We start from the raw sequence: 19,546 nt of genomic DNA on the forward strand, positions 1-19,546 counted from the left end.
TTTCTATCTAAGATTACATCATCAATTATGTACATATGTATGTATGTATCTATCTATTTATCTAGCTATCCATCCACAGCTGTTCCATATCAGGAATTACCTATAGTCACCTAAGGTTTGACTTTCTTCAGTCACTTAGAAAACTTTCAAGTTGTTTTCTCCTCCAGTTTATCTCCTGTATATTTGCAGGGAACAACCTAATATAAAGTCCAATTTTCCAGCACGTGGATCTGAAGTTTGGAGGTGAAATCAGCCTGCACATATTAAAAGTTACTTTGTAGGTTTACACTTGGGTGGAGAATTCATCTGGGCTATTAATTGGAAAATGTTAAAACTAGAAAGTATCTTAGAAATAATCATTCTGATCTAACTCTTCATTTTGCAAAAGAGAAAACTTGGGGCTCAGAGAGTTTGTGACCTGCCCAAATTCATATAGATAGTTAGTGGTAAAGCTGGGTCCGGAACCCAGACCCCTGACTCTCCATCCTTCTCTCCCTCAAAGCCTCAGAAAGCAGGTTTTGGCTTCTTATGTTTTGGAATTGTGGAGGGTATAAAACATAATTTAAAAATAAAACCTCATATGTAAAAATCAAATCATGGTGGACAAGAACCTAAGGGGCTGGACTATAAAATAATGTGATTTTTTTTTTTGCCTATTCTCTAGTTTGAGAGAGATTGAGAGAGACAAATGACAAGCCAGTATGAGGAATGTGGCGTCCTGAGGTAAGTACAAATTCAGACCAGTCTCATACCTTCTCTATGTCTGCCCCTGCATCTACAGGGAGAATTAATGTTCATAATGATACCTGGAGAACAATATGCATAGTAGAAAGTGGGTGGATAGTAGCTCTCAGGGTTCATGAAGACCTGGGTTCAGCCTCTGAAAACTAGTGGCCATGTGACCAATGGCAGGTAACAATCTCTCACTGCCTTAAGCAACTCTTTTAAAAAAGTACATGAGAGACTAGTTTCAGACCTATATTGGTATCAGGAGGTCCCTACACAAGTGAAATCACAGGTCCAGTCCAAAAAAAATATGAGAGAACCCAAGTACCAGTGAAACTTACAGAGAGATTCACCTCCCTGTTCATTAAGCTTTGCATACTCAGACATAAAGCAGGCAGGATTTTCAACAGCAAGCCCAAAACAAAAAGGGTTTTATGGTGAATCAGCTAAATTAATCCCTGCTAATGCCTTGGTTACCTAAGGGTTTACTCCCTCCCAGTTAACACAATGCTTAAAACGCTCCTCAGGAAAGCTAATTGGTCTGGTTGAAGGCTCCATACATAATATGTTTTTCAGAACCTTCTTAAATCAGACCATGGAAGCAGCTGTCTACTCAGCCTGAATTGAGGACCAGCTCTAATTTTTCCCTGGCAGATAAAAGTAGTCATCATTATCTGGCTTTGGAATGCTACAGGAAAACCTCAATGAAAGTGATGGTGCAGGAGTGAGGAATAGAGTATTCTGGTTAATTATAACTCATTCATAGAACACATTCAAAAGCACTTCTCATTTATGATTGGCCTCAATAATAAGACTCCCAACAACCCTGAGAGATAGGCAAATGGTCCAAAAATGGTTATCCCCATCTAATCAACTAAAGCCTAAGGTTGCAGAGCTAGTCAACAGCACAGTGGGAGTCAGGATCATTAAATCATAGGTTAAGAATTAACCTCTGCCTTTGGGCAACTTGGATACAGTACTAGAGCTGGAGTCAGGAGGATCTGAGTTCAAATCTGACCCCAGACACTTACTAGCTAGCTGTGTGACTCTGGGAAAGTGAATTACCCCTGTTTGCCTCAGTTCCTCAGTAAAATGAGATGGAGAAAGAAACGGCAAATCACTTCAGTATCTTTGCTAAGAAAACCCCAAATGGGGTCACAGAGAGTTGGACATGACTGAAACAACTCAGCAACAACAAAAATCAGAAGTCCTCTAGTCCCCAACCCTCTCATTTGATTCGGAACTGGGATCTAGAAAGATTAGGAGACTTGACCAAAGACACACAAGTAATAAGGAACAGAGTGTGGATTTGAATCCAGCATTCTTTCCACTATACCACACTGTTTCCCTTGAACACAAGTCTTCCAAATCCAACTTCTATGCTCTTTCCACCATACTTTTTCACTATCATCACAGTCACCCTAAAGGGGTTGGACAGGGGGGAAGGGTAAAATTTTGGAGGAAGGAGAGGAAGAGAGGAGGCTGGCTGTGGGGAGGGGGGTAAAGGGAGGGACAGAGTCACTGTCACCAAAGAGACAGAGTTTTACAAGGACACTAGGTAACCCTGATTTCTAGAAAATAGAGATGGGAGGAGGGAGAGCTAAAGGACAGGTAAAGGAATTACTAAAGACAAACAGCTCGCTACATAATTCTGCTTCAGACAGAACAAAAATGGGTGCAAATGAACTTGTCTTCTCTATTTTCATAGATGTGGATATACCATCCTAAGTGACTTGTTCAATTTGAAAGTTATCATTTTCCCCCTCATATAAAAGGAACATGATAGGCATCCATTTATTTATTCATTCATTTTTTAGGTTGAGAATGAATGGAGCCAACATCTTTTCTTTTCCTAAAAGGGTTTGAAAGGTAAAGCACTCACCAGTTCCTTCCTTAGCCAATGCAAAGCCTCATCAATGCTCTCAAAGCTATCCAATTTTCTAGGAGTCAGAGGTGGCGGGTCCTGGCTGTTACTTTCATGTAGCTGCTGTTGTAACTTTCTCAGGGGAGGCAATTCCTCTTCTCTGGATTTCCTTGGTTCTTTCCCCTCCTGCTCATCAGTAGACCTGGGGAAATTCCATGTCTGCTCCTCGAGCTTGGCCTGCCATTCCAGGTAGGAAGGCCTCCGAGTCTGCAGCCTCAGTTTCTCTGTGAGGACTTTCAGGCTCAGAAGGTGGTCATCAGGAGGAGGGGTTGCCCCTAAGTACCCTCCTTCTCCACCTGCCACTTCTTCTATGTGGATCTGAGGTGTAGCCATCCTACAACCTCCTGGTTCCCCAAAGCATCGAGGGTTGCTGGCAGCACAGTGCAGTTCCTCTCCTCCTCTTCTCCCTCCTCTTTAGCCCCAGGCTCTTGAGGTCATTGCCTGGGTGATGGTATGGAGGATCCACAGGACCGTGTTGCTGCTGGCCCCTGGAACCAACAAAGAAAAGCACAATGACACAACACAATGCAACTCCCCTTCAGAAATGTGGCTGGGTTGGTCTCAGGTTTAATATCATTCTTGGAGTCTTGATGGTTCCATACTATGCAAAGGGGCAGGAACAGACAAGAGTAAGCAGGAGTCTCTGGAGGAAATCTTTGCCAAGAAGACCCAGAAAGGGTAAGCAGAGTACCAGGCAGTGTTGAAAAGCAAGCCCTCTCTATCTCTGTAGGCAGAAGCTGGGCATGTGCTGAAGAATAAGCAGGAGGCTCCCTAGTGCCAGGCAGGAAGCTCTGCTAAGGTGCCTAGTGCCTGGGGCACAGGAGTGAGTATGCAGGTTAAGCAGTGGCTCCAGTGCTAACGCAGGAGCTCAAGAGTTTAACAGAAAGGTTCCTGGGATGCTGGTACAAAGGTAACAATTCAAGATTTATGCTATTCTAAGAGGTACCTCGTAGTAATCAAATCAACCCACCTATTCCTAGAAAGGACATGTGAATTAATTACTTTATGACTCCACTCATCATGTCTATGACACGAGGGACCAAAACATCCCTCCCTGGACACCACTCTCCTATATGTGTTGTCTTCTTCTGTTAGAATGTAAGCTCCTTGAAAGCAAGAACTGTCTTGATTCTTATATTGGTATCCTAGCACTTAGGGCAGCAACTGGCACCTAGGAAGCACTGAATAAGAGCTTTTTAAAAATTCGTTCATTTATTCATTCATCCATCCACTCACCCATTCACTTGTCCATGGATATGCCCTATCCCATATTACTCTCAGCCAAACTAACTTTATTCATCAGTGGTTTTTAATGTGGGGTTCATGGACCAGATTTCAAGGAGGGGGATCCTGCAAATTTGAATGGGAAAAATATAGCTGTATTTTCACTAACTTTGAATTGAAATTTAGCATTTCCTTCAGTTATGAACGTAAGCAACAAACATTATTCTGAGAAGGGGTTCCCATGGACTTCACCAAACTGCCAAAGGGGTCCATGACATAAAAAAGGTTAAGAACTCCAGCCCTGCACCCAAATATGACCTCTCTTAGCACCCCTGTGCCTTGGCTCACACTTTCCCCCATGGCTGCAATGTCCTTCCCCATCTTTCTCTGCTGAATCTCTATCCATCCTTTACACTTTCAGCTAAAATGCCTCCTTTTCTAGGAAGCTTTCCTGTATCATCCTGAGGGCCATGGGTCCCCCTCCAACCTCAGATCAAGCTTTGTTTTGCACCTTTGTAGTGCATTTGTCATTTAACATTGTGTATTACAGTTCTCTGTGCTGATGTCTCATCTGCCTGCCAGACTGAGTCCCAGGAAGCAGGGAGTATGTCTTTTTGAAGTTTTGTACCTCACCCCCCTGCAGCAACTCAGTGCTCTGCACAGGTGGGTGCTAAATACATGTTTGTTGGACTATGGTATTGTCTGCTTCATAAGGTTATTGTTGATGCTAGGCATTTTTCACTTCCCACCTCCTACCAATTATCTGTGGCAAGTAGGTGTGAGCTTCCGTAAAACAATCTGCCTCTGGGGGAGAAACATAAGCAAACCATAAGATGGGGAGCACACTTATAAGTTTAATTTGCATTATTGACAAGTTTTCTGTCACTTTCTTACGTCTAGACAATCAAGGAAACACTAAATCAAACCCTGGTTTGCAGCATTTGCTGATTTCTGAGGTGTAATGTTCACACTGAACATTTAACAATCAGCTCCAAGCCAGTTGGAGCTGGCTCCAGCACATGCCTGGAGGCATCACCTTGTTCTGGCCTGTCTTCTGCTAAGGAAAAGGAGGAGGTGTTTTCAGCCATAGGGAGAAAGAGTTGAATGTACTCAGGAGTTTACTGCTACCCAGAATAATTGTGACTCACCTATTCAGGAGGCAATTTCTGTGTTTACCTTTGCAGAACCTTTCTGCAGGGCACTTTGTTTGGGTGATCTCATTTGTCCTCTTTAGGTCTTGGCCAGGGTGCCAGGAAGGATAGATTTGATTCCTATTTTGTAGCATGGGAGGCCAGTACACAAAACAGGAATGTGAGCCTGTCTCTGGTCCATAATTAAACCAAGTAGAGGGCCTAGGCGTTCAGAATCTCATCCCCCTATTTTGTCTTTGAGCAAGAAGAAATGGGATGAAATTAAAACAGGAGATAATAGAGTGGATCATGAGGAGAGCTTTGTCATAGTAACAGGAACATTGGGCTATGGATGTCCTTTGTCTGTAGGCTCTCATGACAAGACCAAACAACCCTTTTTCCTGATAGCTAATACAATCACCTACCTGAAGACAGAACCTCAAGACTTTCTTAACATTCCTTCCCCCTCTCTGCACCCTACCTCTTGCTCTGAGTTCTCCCCAGTAGATCTGGGATTTTTTTTTGTTTCTGTCCAATTTAAAAGGAGTACATTCTGCCATCTGGACAAATTCAGGGTATCTGAGGGATGTAGTAAAGAGAACATTGGACTTTGAAATCAGAACACCTGGGCTCAAAGTCCTGTCTCTGCCATATAAATACCAGCGTGTTTGAACAATTCACTTTAACCTCTTTGGGTCTCAGTTTGCTTAACCTGTAAAATCGGGATAATAATATAATATTACTCTACAAGGTTGTTAAGCAGAAAGCCCTTTGGAAACCACAAAGTGTTACATAAATATGAGGTCTTTTTAGAGATATAACTAGCATTTCTCTCACCTGGACAAGTAGTACAAATAGATTTAACACAGATGCCTTTGGAGACAAGGAGACCTCAACCTTCGGACACAGAACCCTTTGGAAATGGGAGCATTCAGGACCCCAGCACACAATAAGACAAATATTAGGCAGCAATGGGGAGGGAGGGCAGCTTAAGAAGAGTCAGCCCAAGGTATGACTTTAGCGGGGCAGGCAAGGATGGTAGCTTGCTATTTTAACTAACTACTTCTTCCTAATCAAGTGCCAATGATGGGGTATGGGCCCAAGACATTCCCCCCCAAAAACCCCTTCTTTGAACCTTATTTGAACTTTTACCTGGTTGGGGAAGTCTAGAAGTCCCCTGAGGTTACTCTCATTCCTGTTAATTGGCTCTTCCTTGGCACCTGCGCCCCACCTCCCAATTCTTTGTTACCCTAGTTAAGCCTACCTCTTCATTGTCTATTGCTGGCCTGGTGACCCTGTATTATACTTCCCATCCTTGATCTTGTCCGACCCATTTGGCCTCCCAGACACTCCCATCGAGATTCTCCCAGGACCCACCCCCAGTCACCCCAGCTTCAAGATCCTCCCCAAACTCCTCCTCCAGTACGGGTCGCTACCATCAGGATACCCCTTCTCCAAGCCCCCCACCCCCAGTCACTCTGGGCTGCTTGGCTGCTCCTGGATCCCTCCCATGGTCTTTCTGTATGTAAGATCCATCCTGGGCGCCATTTAGGGGCTGAGACTTCCTCATGCCTGCTCATCCTTACAGGTGTCACAAATGTTCAGACTCCTTAAGAGTCTGGCCTATATGGCTCATCTTTAATAAACTTGGTCTTTGGCTGAAAGAAGGCTTGGGTCGAATTTTTTCGGGCAGGACCCATGTGCCATGATTTTGGGGTCCCAGCACCCCTAGCATCTAGACCTCAACACCAAGTTCAACTGTTCCTAACTGCTGAGACTCTACAAGTACCTCTAAATTTCTGCACTTTGGTACAAAACTCCAGCTGCTTTTACCACTACCATAGCAGTGGCTCAGGACATTTTGCCTTCTTTTTTTTTTTTGGTTAGGCAATGGGGTTAAGTGACTTACCTGGGGTCACACAGCGAGTAAGTGTTATGTGTCTGAGGCCGGATGTGAACTCAGATCCTCCTGACTCCAAGGACAGAGCTCTATCCACTGCACCACCTAGCTGCCCCCAAGGCTAAGGACATTTTAAAACCAGAATACTCCTCAATCCAAAAGAAAAGAAGACCTTCTTCTAGAGCATCTCCCAATCATTCCCTGCCTTTGCCCAAATCTTTCCTTGAAGCCTTACAGGATGTAGTGGGTGGAGTTACTCACTGTGTGTGTTAGCTACTCAACTCCCACGGGGGCTCCATAACACTGAAGTCATAACTGTAATTATTTCTTTTTTTTAACTGTAATTATTTCTACCAAATCCCTTTGAAGATGTGATTTAAATTTTTTTTAAATGTAGGATAGGCTTTGTTCCCCTTTTGTGAAGAGATAAAGAAGAATGGAAGTTGAGATGCAGTCAAGTGCACTTTACACATCCCCACAGAGAGTGAGTGGGAAGCAAAGAAGTATGTTGTTGGAATCTCCACAGATCTCATAGTCTGAGTGGCTTCCCCACAGTGCTCCTCGGGAGTGGGTTGTTACTGTCCCTCTGTGTCTGGGAGAAGCCAAGAGAGGGAGAGAGCTGTCCATTCATTATTGGCTTCTAACTGTGACACTCAGTTGGCAGGGTGCCTGTCTTTCTGAATTCAAATTCTGTAAGGCATTGAGAGGTGCAGACATAGTAGCTCAGGAACAGACTGAGCCACTCTGGGGCTCTGAGTGTCAATCCTGGTTACTGATCCATTTGTTATTAATATCTATACCCTGGGGCTCCTTCAGATCTTTCCTAGGAAACCCTAGGCAGATTGGGTGACAGATCTACAAACTTCTAAGTCAAGCAATTTTATTTATATGGTAATATCTCTGAGCCTCAGTTTCCTCTTAGGTTTATGAGAATCATATGAGAAAGTGCCTTTGAAAATCTGTGGATGGCTTTGAAGATATGATACATTTTTTAATAATATCCATTTTTATCCGTAGATAATAGTATCAATGAGAGGCAGTGTTGAGAAAGCCAGCCTCAGAATCAGGAAGACCCGAGTTCAAGTATTGCCTATGAACACATACTTGCTATTTGACCTTGGACAATAACAAGCATTTATATAGTGCTCTCAGGTTTGCAAAACTCTTTACAAATATTATTTCATTTGATCTTCACAACGACCTTGGGAGGTAGATGCTATTATTAATTATCCCCATTTTACAGATGAGCAAACAGGAAGAGAGAGATTAAATGATTTGCCCAGGATTACCCTTAGCACCCTTCTGGGGTGAACATTTGTTGAAATCTCTCTGAGGGTCAGGTGAAATGAGTTGTAATAGAATCTGCTGAGTAGAATTCATTGGTATTAATCTTCTGGTGCCCAGATCATTAAGGGGAGTAAACACAGTGAGAGCACTTGACTCTCCTCTGAAACTGTCTAGGTATGTGAACAAGGCTAGACTAGAATTTCTGCAATGATAGAAGGCAAAGGGAATTCAGTTGAATCACATAAACACTCTTGGGCCTGAAGGCTAGAGTGGGCTCCTACCCACTAATCTAAGGCCAGATGTGTTTCAAGGGAAGAATATGAGCCTCATGCCTCAGGAACTGAGTGGGTGGCTACAGATGGGGAGAAAAAGCACAATGAGCCATCCATCAAAAAAGAGGATCTTTGGGCCAAGAGAGTCATGTAGAAACCAGAGCTTACACAGTCTGGGGGTGGTGGGGGTGGGGGAAGAATTGGGGTTGGAGTCCTGAGTCTACCACTTCTTAATGGGATGACCCTTCAGCAAGTCACTCTGAATTTCAGTGCCCTTAGCTACCAAATGAGTGGACTAGGTTACCTACCTCACAGGTGGCTGGCAGAATCAAATACACTTATAAAAAATGAATCCCACATTTTGAAAGCTGAAAATGTAAAAGTTAAATCAATAAAAATGTATATGCGTATTGAGGACTCATTACATAAATGTAAGCTAATATCAAAAATACTTATCATACCTTTTACCATAAATTCAATCAAATTCCATAAATGTTTAAGTGCCTGTATTTACTGACCTCCACAGAAACTCAAGTTGTGGGTTCAGATTCCACCAGAGTTGCTAGGGCAGTTAGGTGGCACAGTGGATAGAATTCTAGCCCTGGAGCCAGGAAGACCTGAGTTCAAATGCAGTCTCAAATACTCACTAGCTCTGTGACCCTAGGCAAATCATTTAATGCTGTTTGCCTCAGTTTCCTCATCTGTAAAATAAGTTGGAAAAGGAAATGGCAAACCACTCCAGTATCTTTGCCAAGAAAACCTCAAATGGAGTCACAAAGAGTCAGACATGACTCACCAACAACAGAAAAGCTGCTACAAGTTTCCTTGTAGCCTGTTTCAGGTTACTGGACTGCTAATCCCACAAAGTTAGGCACTAGGTCAGAGTCAAACCTTCTATCTCCCCTCCCCGTCCCTTCCCCCTGCTCTCGGGAACTAGCCCATAATTCTGCACCTGTTAGTTGTTTAATAAATACTTGTCAAGTGAATAGATGAATTTAACATTCCCCTGCATCTTTATTTTTGTTTTAATGAACAGAAATCTATTTTCCTCTTCCTCCCATCCCCCAATCTATTATAAAAAGGAAGAAAACAAACATTATAACAAAAGTTTTATGTCTCATTCTGTGCCCTAAATCCATCACCTCTCTGTAATAGCATGTCTGATCATTGATCCTCTGGAATCATGAGTGGTCATTATACTGATTTATAGGTCTTACAGCTTTCAAAGTTGTTTGTTTTCATTTTTTTTTTGTTTTTTTGGGGTGAGGCAATCAAGGTTAAGTGACTTGCCCAGGGTCACACTGCTAGTAAGTGTTATGTGTCTGAGGCCACATTTGAACTCAGGTCCTCCTGTCTCCAAGCCTGGTGTGGATAGAGATCCACTACGCCACCTAGCTGCCCCTTTTTGTTTTTTGTTTTTGCAAAGTTGTTTGCAAAGTGTTGTTATTGCATAAATTGTTCTCCTGGTTCTGCTCAAAAGTCTTCAAAATTGTTCATTTTTATAATACTAATGTGATAATATAAATCATTTTTGGTTTTGCTTCTTTCATCAGTTCATACAAGTCTTTCCATGTCTCTTTGAAATCATCTCTTTGTTCATTTCCTAGAGCACAATAGTGTTTCATCAATTCAAGTACCAAAACTCATTCATTTATATTATTGCTGAAATGTCTTTTTTCCTTTTTTGTTCTTTGTTATAAAGCACAACTCTCTGGATGGGGGAGGGAGCCATATTGGGAAATAAGGGTCATGTAGAAAGAGAAGGAAGAGGAAGAGGAGGAGAAGGACGCAGCAGCAGGCAAAGAGGTGTCTTAGGGGGTCCGTCTACCTAAAATCATGATGATCCCAGCAATGCCCATGATTTCTTCTAAAGGAGTAGGGACGTGGGGGGAGATTAGCATTTTTGCAGCAATCAGATATGAATGTCTGATGACTCAAATGCATGCACACATGGGACCCAGTAGACTGTGAGGTCCTTCAGAGGTGGGACTGGGTGTTTATTGTACCCAATTTGTTTTGCCTTTTTTTATCCCCTTTGTACAGTACCTGACACCCAGTAGGCACTTAATAAAAACTTGTTGACTGACTGACTGTGTGAAAGTGTTTGCTTCTGTTCTTGGTGAGGCTCCAGATTAAGGCTTGCTCCTGGCCCTGGTCTCATTTCTCAGTCTCACTGCGATAAAGTGAAACACCTTGCAACTCTTGGGTGGGTACTGTGAAATCATTCAGCTAACATCTTTGCTACTTTGTGACATAACCTGTTTGCTTGGGAACCTGTCAAATCCACTTCCTAGACAGGGAACACGGCTGCTAACAAGTACTGTTGGCTTCTGCTTTGCTGGTTCTCACACTTTGAATGGAATGAGCACTCTTGTTTTGAAAAGGTGAAGCTCCCTTCCTGTTATCCCTTCTATAATTCTATTACTTTAAACACTCACTAAGGGACCTGAAAGCATTGTAACTGGAATCAGCAGGACTAGGTAAATGGGATTCCCAGAAACCCCCATACCTGCAAGTCCCCTGGGCAAATAATTTCATTTCCCTGAGACTGGTTCCTCATTGGTATAATGAAGACAATAAAGCCTGCCCCACATATCCAGTCTGTTGTCACGTTATCATTTTTACCTTTACAAGATCTCTCAAATACGTCCCCTTCTCTTTAATCACAGCTACCACCTTACTCCAGCCTGTCAACATCACCCCTCCTTCGGACTATTGTAATAACCTTCTATTTGGTCTCCTTGCCTCTGGCCTCTCTTCACGCCGAGCCATTCTGCCGCCAAAGGGATTTTCCTACAGCACGGGTCTAAGCCACGTTACTCAATCTTCCTCAATAAACCCTAGTGGCTCTGTATATTACCTCCAGGATCAAATACACAATGCTCTGCTTGACATTTAAAGCCTTTCACAACCTGGCCCCTTTCTCTCTTTCCAGTCGTCATACATTATTCCCTTCCATATGCTCTACAATCTAACAACACTGGCCTACCTGCCGGTCCTCACGTACAACTCTCCATCTGACTTTGCAGTGACTCTTCCAGGCTCCTCCTCGCCTCTCCCTCAACCCCCTTGGCTTCCTTTAAGACTCAGCTTAAATCTCACCTTCTGTAGGAGGACTTTCAGGGTCCTATACCTACTACTAGTGCCTTCCCTCTAAGATGACCTCCCACCTACTTTGTATATATTCTGTACGTGCATCACTTTGGAAGTCTCCGCTCTTAGAATATGAGCTCCTTGAGGTAATGAATAGGGCTTTTGTTTTTATTTTTATCTCCAGTGTTTAGTACAGTATCTGGCCCATGTTGTTGCTGTTCAGTTGTTTTCAGTCATGTTCAACTCTTCATGACCCCATTTGGGGTTTTCTTGGCAAAGATACTGGAGCGGTTTATCATTTCCTTCTCCAACTCATTTTATCGATGAGGAAACTGAGGCAAACAGGGTTAAACGACTTGCCCAGGGTCACATTGCTAGTAAGTGTCTGAACTCAGGTCCTTCTCACTCCAGGCCTGGCACCCTATCCACTGTGCCACTTTGCTGCCTGTCTGGCACGTAGCACTTAATAAATGTTTAGTCACTCCTTCATTTCTCTCTGGATTCTACTCCTGATTCTAGACTTCTTTCTTCATTTGAATCCAACACCCTTCTCACTCCGGAAAAGATTACTCTTTCCCTTCAGCCTTCGGTTCCTTCCAGGACATCCATTTTAAGGAAAGTCTCAGGTCAGCCATGTTCACTCCTTCATTCTTCTCTGGGTTCCACTTTTAACTCTGTCTCTTTCTCCACTATTCCCTTGTGGGTAGAGTATATTAATAATTAGTAATATTAATAATATTAACTAATTAAGATTAATATTAATAATAGTAGCTAGCATTTATATCTACTTTAAGGTTTCCAAACTGGTTTAACAAATACCTCATTTAATCCCCACAACAATTCTAGGAGGTATGTTTTATCATTATCCCCATTTCACAAATGAGGAAACTGAGGCAGGCAAAGATTAAATGACTTGCCATGAGTGTAAGAGCTAGTAAGTGTCTTAGGACAGATTAGAACTCAGACCTCCCTGATGCCAGTGCTCTATACACCTGCCACCTCCCCCACTTTCAGTTTCTTTCATGTGTTGTCATCCCTCATTAGAACATAAACTCTTTAGGTGGCTCAGTGGATAGAGCACTGGCCCTGGATTCAGGAGGACCTGAGTTCAAATCCAGCCTCAGACACATAACACTTACTAGCTGTGTGACTCTGGGCAAGTCACTTAACTCCATTGCCTAACCAAAAAAAAATGTAAACTCTTTGAGGGCAAAAACTTTCTTTCTTTTGGTCATATTTATATTCTCAGCTCTTAGCACAGTGCCTGGTTCATAGGATTTTTTGCTTTATTTTGTTTGTCTTTTTAACTCTGGATCTCAGAATCTATTTATGTGTCTTTAAAAAAGGTTTCCTTAACCTACAGTACAACAAAGGCCTTCTGGTTCAACCACTGGGCTCCCAGCCTTCCTTATTCACACCCCGTTGTCCCCTGGCAGCTGAGAAGACAGACTTTGTAGTTGACGATACAGCATTGTGGGAAATGTTTCTACTGTTTTGTTTTGTTGTTTTTCCATGGAATCACAGCATTTGAGAGTTGTAAGGGATCTCAATGGCCAGTAACCCATACATGAAAGGAATCCTCACTGTAACGTGCCTGTGCTTGAAGGCTTCTAAGGAAGGAGACCTCTCTCCCTCTGGAGGTTGCCCATCTCATTCCACTTTAGAAGGTTTTTTTTTTCTTACATCATGCCTTAATTTGTCTATTTGCAACTCCCTAATTCTGCCTTCTGGGGCCAAACAGAATAAGTCTAAATTCCCTTCCACAGGACAGCCCTTCAATGGCTAGAAGACAGATTTCATGTCCCTCCCCGCCCCCACCCTAGCTTTTCTTCTCCAAGCTGGGTCCTAGGTCTCCTTGGACCTTCAGCTCATCTTCACATGGTTTGGATTCAGAACCCTTCACCATCTTGTTTGTCCTCCTCTGGGTGCTCTAGCTTCTCCAAGTCATTCTTAAAAAGTGGTATCCTGAACCAGACAAACAAAGCTAGATATGTTCAAGAAAGGTATTTCTGATTCTGGTCTTTATACTAAAATATGTTAATATTGGTATTTTGGGTTATAAAATCTGATGAATTATTAGGATAGATTGTGAGGTATAGTGGACAGGACAGTGAAAGGATCTGATGTTAGAGGACCTGGGTTCAAATCCCAAGGATTTCTACTACTGATTACTTCTATAATCTTGAGCAAATGATTTTCCTTCTGTAGGCCTCAGTTTCCTCCCCTGTAAAAGGAAGCATTTGGTTATTGTTGTTGTTCATTCGTTTCAGTCATATCTGACTCTTTATGACTCCTTTTGGAGTTTTCTCGACAAAGATACTGGAGTGGTTTGCCATTTCCTTCTCCAACTCATTTTACAGATGAGAAAACTGAGGTAAACAGAGTGAAGTGACTTGCCCAGAGTTACAAAACTTGTAAGTATCTGAGGCCAGATTTGAACTCTGGAAGATGAATCTTCCTGATTCCAGGCCCAGCACTCTATCCACTGTACCACCTAACTGCCCTAGAGATGGAAAGTAGAGAGGTAAAAGGCAGCAGATCTTAGATCAGGGCATCATATTATGGTGCCAGCAAAAGATGGGGGACAGATAATCAGGAATCTGGTCTGGCCAGTCTCTGATCCAAGAAAGGCACAGGAACATTCAGGGACCAGGAGGTTCACTAACTGGTTAGTGTGAATTCGTTTGTGTTTATCTTCCCCTGTGACAGCAAGGTGAGATCAGATCACTGAGAGGGTAGGACTTTTGACGGGAGGGCAAGAAGAGGCACAGATTTGTCCAGAGTAGGACAGACCTGGATGGATTAGGATTTCACAGGGGTACTAAGGAAGCTCAAGAGTATTGGGTTCCCATGGAGGAAGAGGACACAGAAAGCCAGCAGGCAGATGCGTGAAGGGAAGGTAGAAGGAGAAAATTTCACCTATTTCATAATTTTGCCCTGGGCCAGCCTTAGAATTAGAAACGGGTCCTCTCACTCCCACGATTCAGGGATAGATATAAGCAGGAAGAGTTGTGTACCCTTTGAACCAACTATATCACTACTAGGCTTACATACCAAAGAGATCAGAGAAGGGGGGAAAGGACTCATATTTACAAAAATATTTACAGCAGCTCTTTCTGTGAAGACAAAGAACTGAAAATTAAAGAGGTGCCCGTCAATTGGGAAATGAGAACAAATACCGGTACATGAATTTAAGGTAATACTGTCATGCCATAAGTGATGATCAAGGGAACCGTTTCAGAAGAATATGGGAACTGATACTGATCAAAGTGAGCACAACTAGGTGAATAATTGATATGACAGCAATCACATTATAAGGGCAAACCACTTGGAAAGATTGAAGAACTGTGGACAAGGCCGTGACCAGCCACAATGGTACGGGCCCCATGATACAACATGCTACCTGCTTCCTGAAAGACAGAGTAGTGACGAACTCAGGGTGTGGAATCAGATTTATATTTTTTTGACACGGACAGTGCAGGAATTTGTTTTGCATGACTATGATTATTTGTTTTTGTTTCACAATAGGAAGATAGGAGATAGAGGAAAAAATAGATTTTTCATTGAAAAACATTATTTTTTAAAAAGTGAGAAAGGGGGTGTGTTAAAGGAAAGATAATCAGCCACCTTAAGGGATGAATGAGGCCCTGAGAGGAGTATTGGAATAATGGAACAACAAAATCACAAAAATATAGTGTCTTTGAGTTGGAAAGACTCTCAGAGATGTTCAGCTCAACCTCCTTCCTCGTGCAGGAACCACCTAGATAGCTTCCTGACAGGTGTTCATCCAGTCTGGGCCCACTAAAGTTTGTGGACGTGGGATTAGGATGAAGGTTCATGGATCCAGAGCTTGGAGATTATCTTCTCCAGTATCTTGAATTTATGAAAAAAACTGAGACAAATAGTTTTTCACTCCCCCTCTCCCCTTTCACAGCTGGGAAAACTGAGGCCCAGGGAGGAAAAATTTCCTCCAGGTTACATAACTAACGAATGGAAGTAGTGCGACCGGCCACTAAGTCTCCTAAATCCCAGTCCACTACCCTTTCCATACCAATTTACCCTATCTTCAACCAGTGGATAAAGACTCGGAATCAGGAAGACCCGAGTTCAAATCTGCCTTAAACACTTAGCTATGTGACTTTGGATAATTCACTTAACCTCTGTTTGCCTCAGTTTTCTCATAAGGAACACATAAAGAAACTGAGGCTTTGGAAGGCAAAGTAATTTGGCCAAAGTAGTACAGGTAGTACTTTGCCACTGCAAACTCAGGATTCAAACCCAGCTCTTGTCACTCCAAGTCCGACGCGATTTCCACTGTACTACATTGTGTCAAATGGGTAACATCTGGGAATGAAGCACTTTTACCCCATGGCAAATAAAAGGAAAGGATCCCATGAATGAGGTGCCTCTGCCAGTACCATGCACGTCACACTAATAGGGCCTCAGAGATAGTTACAGGGCACATAAAAACATGATCAAATGGGGAGGGGATGGTGAGATACTTCCAGCTAAAGCATTCCCCCACTAGCATTGTCCCCCAAATGCTCCTAAGTCTTTCATTTCAGGATATTGTGTGAGACAGTTCTATGAGAAGGACAAAAAGTCAGACAAAGCCTTCTCTGGGAGGGAGAGAAGCTCTGAACTAATTATTTGGAGATAGCAAACTAATTGCACTGCCAGGCATGGCTATGTAGTCTTGACCAAATCCCCTTACTGGTGCTGCAGGACAGTAAAATCGATAGCTACGGGCAGAGAAAATGCCCCAGATAATCACGTTCTAATGACTACACAGGTCTAGGCAGCTTACATTTATTTCTTCATGGCCAACCACAGATTAAAGTACAAGTATGTTCTCCAGAGAACTACTGAGTCCTCTGGAAAGTGTCTTAGATGGGGAGGAATTGGAGACTGTTGGATTGACTATATCTCCTGATTCCCTGTCCACTATCCTTTCTACAATATTCTACTCTATTTTTGCTCAGATGATAGAGAGTTGGAGTCAGGAAGACCTCAGTTCAAATCTGGTCTTAGATACTTACTAGCTGTGTGACCTAGGGCAAGTCCCTTAATCTCTGTCTTTGCCTCAGTTTCCTCAACTGTGAAATGGGAATGATAATAGAACCTTCCTCCAAAGGTCTCTGTGAGGATAAAATGAGATAACATTTGTAAAGCACCATATGAATGCTAGCAGTTACTACTATAATGGATTCATGGGATCATAGATTGAAAGGTAGAAAGGACTTTGGAAGTCTTCTAGTCCAACTTTCTCATTTACAGATGAAGGAACTGAGGCCCAGAGAAATTAAGTTAATTGCCAAAGGTCACACAGTTAGGATTCAAATCCTGGTCATCTGACTCCAAATCCAGTGCTCTCTCCACTGCATCATATAAAAATGCTAAGTCCTTCACTTCCTGAAATGCATCTCTGAAGTGAATATTATAATTTTAGATCCACACATAGATGATTTATTTAATTGAAGTGAGGAGAAAACAAATGCAAAAGGAAGAAAAGGAAATAATGTGGAAATGAGTGAAAGGTGTCAGAATGAACACAAAAGATTAAAGGACTCCTACAAGAAAAGCCTACATAAAGTGGAAGAAAGTATAAGGCTATATAAATGTCTTATCTGATCACCCTAGATCAGCATCATGATCCTTTCTGTCCTTTCATTTCTCTACCCATGAAAGTAACAGAGTCATTTTCCCCCTCCCCCATTCCTAGAACCTGAGCTGGGATACGTGAGATCATGTCTGCAAAGAACTGAGACGTTCTAAATCTGCTATGCCCATTCGGGACTTCTGGAGCCATTGGCAACTCCCAGGGAAGCAGGGGTAGGAGTATGAGGTATCGTCCTCCCTTCCTCTGGTAGACATACTGTCTGAAGCATAGAAAGCTCTGATGTTGCTGACAATTGTAGCCATTACTGTCCATGAACTGCTACAGGAGGAGATCTGAGAAGGCAGGAAAGGCTGGCCTGGGGAGCAAATAAATTGGCAGACCTCTATGTGGTAGGTTATAAGGGTCTCAAAAAAAAAGTCTCAAAACATTTCTCCCACTACTTAGGACCATAAAATTCTGGAGTTGGAAAGGACCTTAGAGGATTTAATCTAAACTCTGTCTGATGGACACCTAATAGCTAGCACAACATTTTGCTAAGCACTTAATAAATGATTGTTTAATTGAATTGAATCCCCTCTCTGATATTTCCTCATGTACTTGTCTATCTTCTGCTTGACCACTTCTGAAATGAAGAGTTCATTGCCCCCACTGGGTGGAGCAACAGAATAGATAGGATAGAGCACTGGGCTTGGAATCAGGAAAACTTATTTTCATGAGTTGAACTCTGGCCTCAGACACTAACTAGCTGTGTGACCCTGGGAAAGTCATTTGCCTCAGTTCCTCAACTGTAAAATTAGCTGGAGAAGGAAGACACTCCAGTATCTTGGCCAAGAAAACCCCAAATGCGGTCATGAAGAGTCAGACATGACGGAAATGACCAAACAACAACTGGGTGATGTAGCACCAGGCTGCTGAAACCTACACAGAGGCCCCCAGGATCACAGAGACTTTAGAAGACCTTCCAAGGAGACTTTGGAGGACCTCCCTAGATAGAGAACTCTGGGGGCTAGAGTATATTTAGACACCCAAGAGAACCCAGTATGTTTTGATTGGCATTTGAGGAATGGACTTCTGCCCAAGTTTGGGGGCACCAGAAGAAGAGGTAAGAGAAAGAAGCAAGGTAAGGAGTACCTAGATTGGAGAGTGAGAGAAGGTTGGCATGTGGTAAGAGTGGCGTGGAGCTGAGACCAAGCCACATTGGTAGATGTAGCAGCTGGTCAGAGTGAAGTCCAGTCAATAACTTCTTTCAGCCTCATTCGAGAAATATTCATACTGAGTTTCAATCTCAATCCCTTTCTTCTAAAAACATCCTTCAGACCAGCTGTTGGAGATGGATATAAGAAGGGAGAAAAATGAGATCCTAGTTGTGCATCCTGTTGTAGCCTCCTATACCTAGAATATATATTTATCTGCTTTTTTATGTTTTCTAACTGCTAATAAATTACATGGCCATTAACAGTGATTTTTTTTCTAAGCCTATGAATTTATAGTCTATGATAGAGAGAGAAAACTATCCTAAGAAGAAGAGATTTCCTTGCTTTTACTTAATGGTCTGGGCTGTGTTGATAAGAGAGAGAATTTCTGCAATTTGGGTAATTTACTAGGAGTAAATTAGATTATAACCATTAGGCTGCCTTTGAACCTGGTATGAGACTTAATAAGGAAGATGAGCCAGTAGCGGAAAGGGATAGGAGTTTGTGTGGTTGTACCTAAGTACCAGATAGGCACTGCATCACACAACCATAACCCCTAGAGAGCCACAATAGTAATTTCATTTTGGGTAGTTGTTAGGAATTCCCTACTTATTTTGAGCAAAAATCTGCCTTCTTGTAACTTCTATCTATTGGTCCTAGTTCTCTACCTAGTAAAATACTGGTGCCTGAAATTCCACAATTAGGTATTCATTCCCTGAGGTTTGAAGACTTCTTGCTCTTCAAAAGTCCCACCACTACTATTAAGAGTGGGTAACATCTTAAAGCTAGTCTCAACTAAGACCTATGAATCAGGAGAAAAGGGAACAATGAATGAGGTAGTGAGAGGTTCCGGAATCAAACTCCGTTGATTTTGAAAGATTATATAGGTTTAGCCCTGGTTTCACAGCTTCAGGAATTATACCTGATCTCTCCCAGGTGATTAAAAAATAACTTCTGGATTCTGTTCTAGGTTCTACCTTCCCCACTGTATTCTGTGGTACTTGTAATACAGGTAGGGAGAAGGTTGGAAGTATTATAAGATAAGGGGAGTAGGTAGGGACAGAAGTAAAAAAAAAAAAGTTTAGACAGAGATATAGTTCAGGGCCTTAACAGGAGCTTATGTCTGACTCCCTTCCTTCCTTCCTTCCTTCCTTCCTTCCTTCCTTCCTTCCTTCCT

General features: G+C 42.5%; 1 protein-coding gene across 2 annotated transcripts in view; it reads right to left on the reverse strand.

The window, feature by feature from the left end:
- FAM167A (family with sequence similarity 167 member A) overlaps window positions 1-19,546 on the reverse strand; it is a 54,148-nt gene that overhangs the window by 17,789 nt on the left and 16,813 nt on the right. Inside the window, exon 2 of one of the 2 annotated variants that reach the window (XM_027840246.1) lies at window positions 2,609-3,138. In XM_027840246.1, the coding sequence (XP_027696047.1) occupies window positions 2,609-2,983 (375 nt within the window). In that variant the 5' untranslated portion in view covers window positions 2,984-3,138. Of the gene's footprint in view, window positions 1-2,608; window positions 3,391-19,546 lie in introns of those variants that run through there. The other variant, XM_027840245.1, reaches the window with a different exon arrangement.

The sequence above is a fragment of the Vombatus ursinus genome, unplaced genomic scaffold, assembly GCF_900497805.2.
Source record: "Vombatus ursinus unplaced genomic scaffold, bare-nosed wombat genome assembly UNPS02014841.1, whole genome shotgun sequence".
In the NCBI taxonomy this organism is placed as follows: Eukaryota; Metazoa; Chordata; class Mammalia; order Diprotodontia; family Vombatidae; genus Vombatus; species Vombatus ursinus.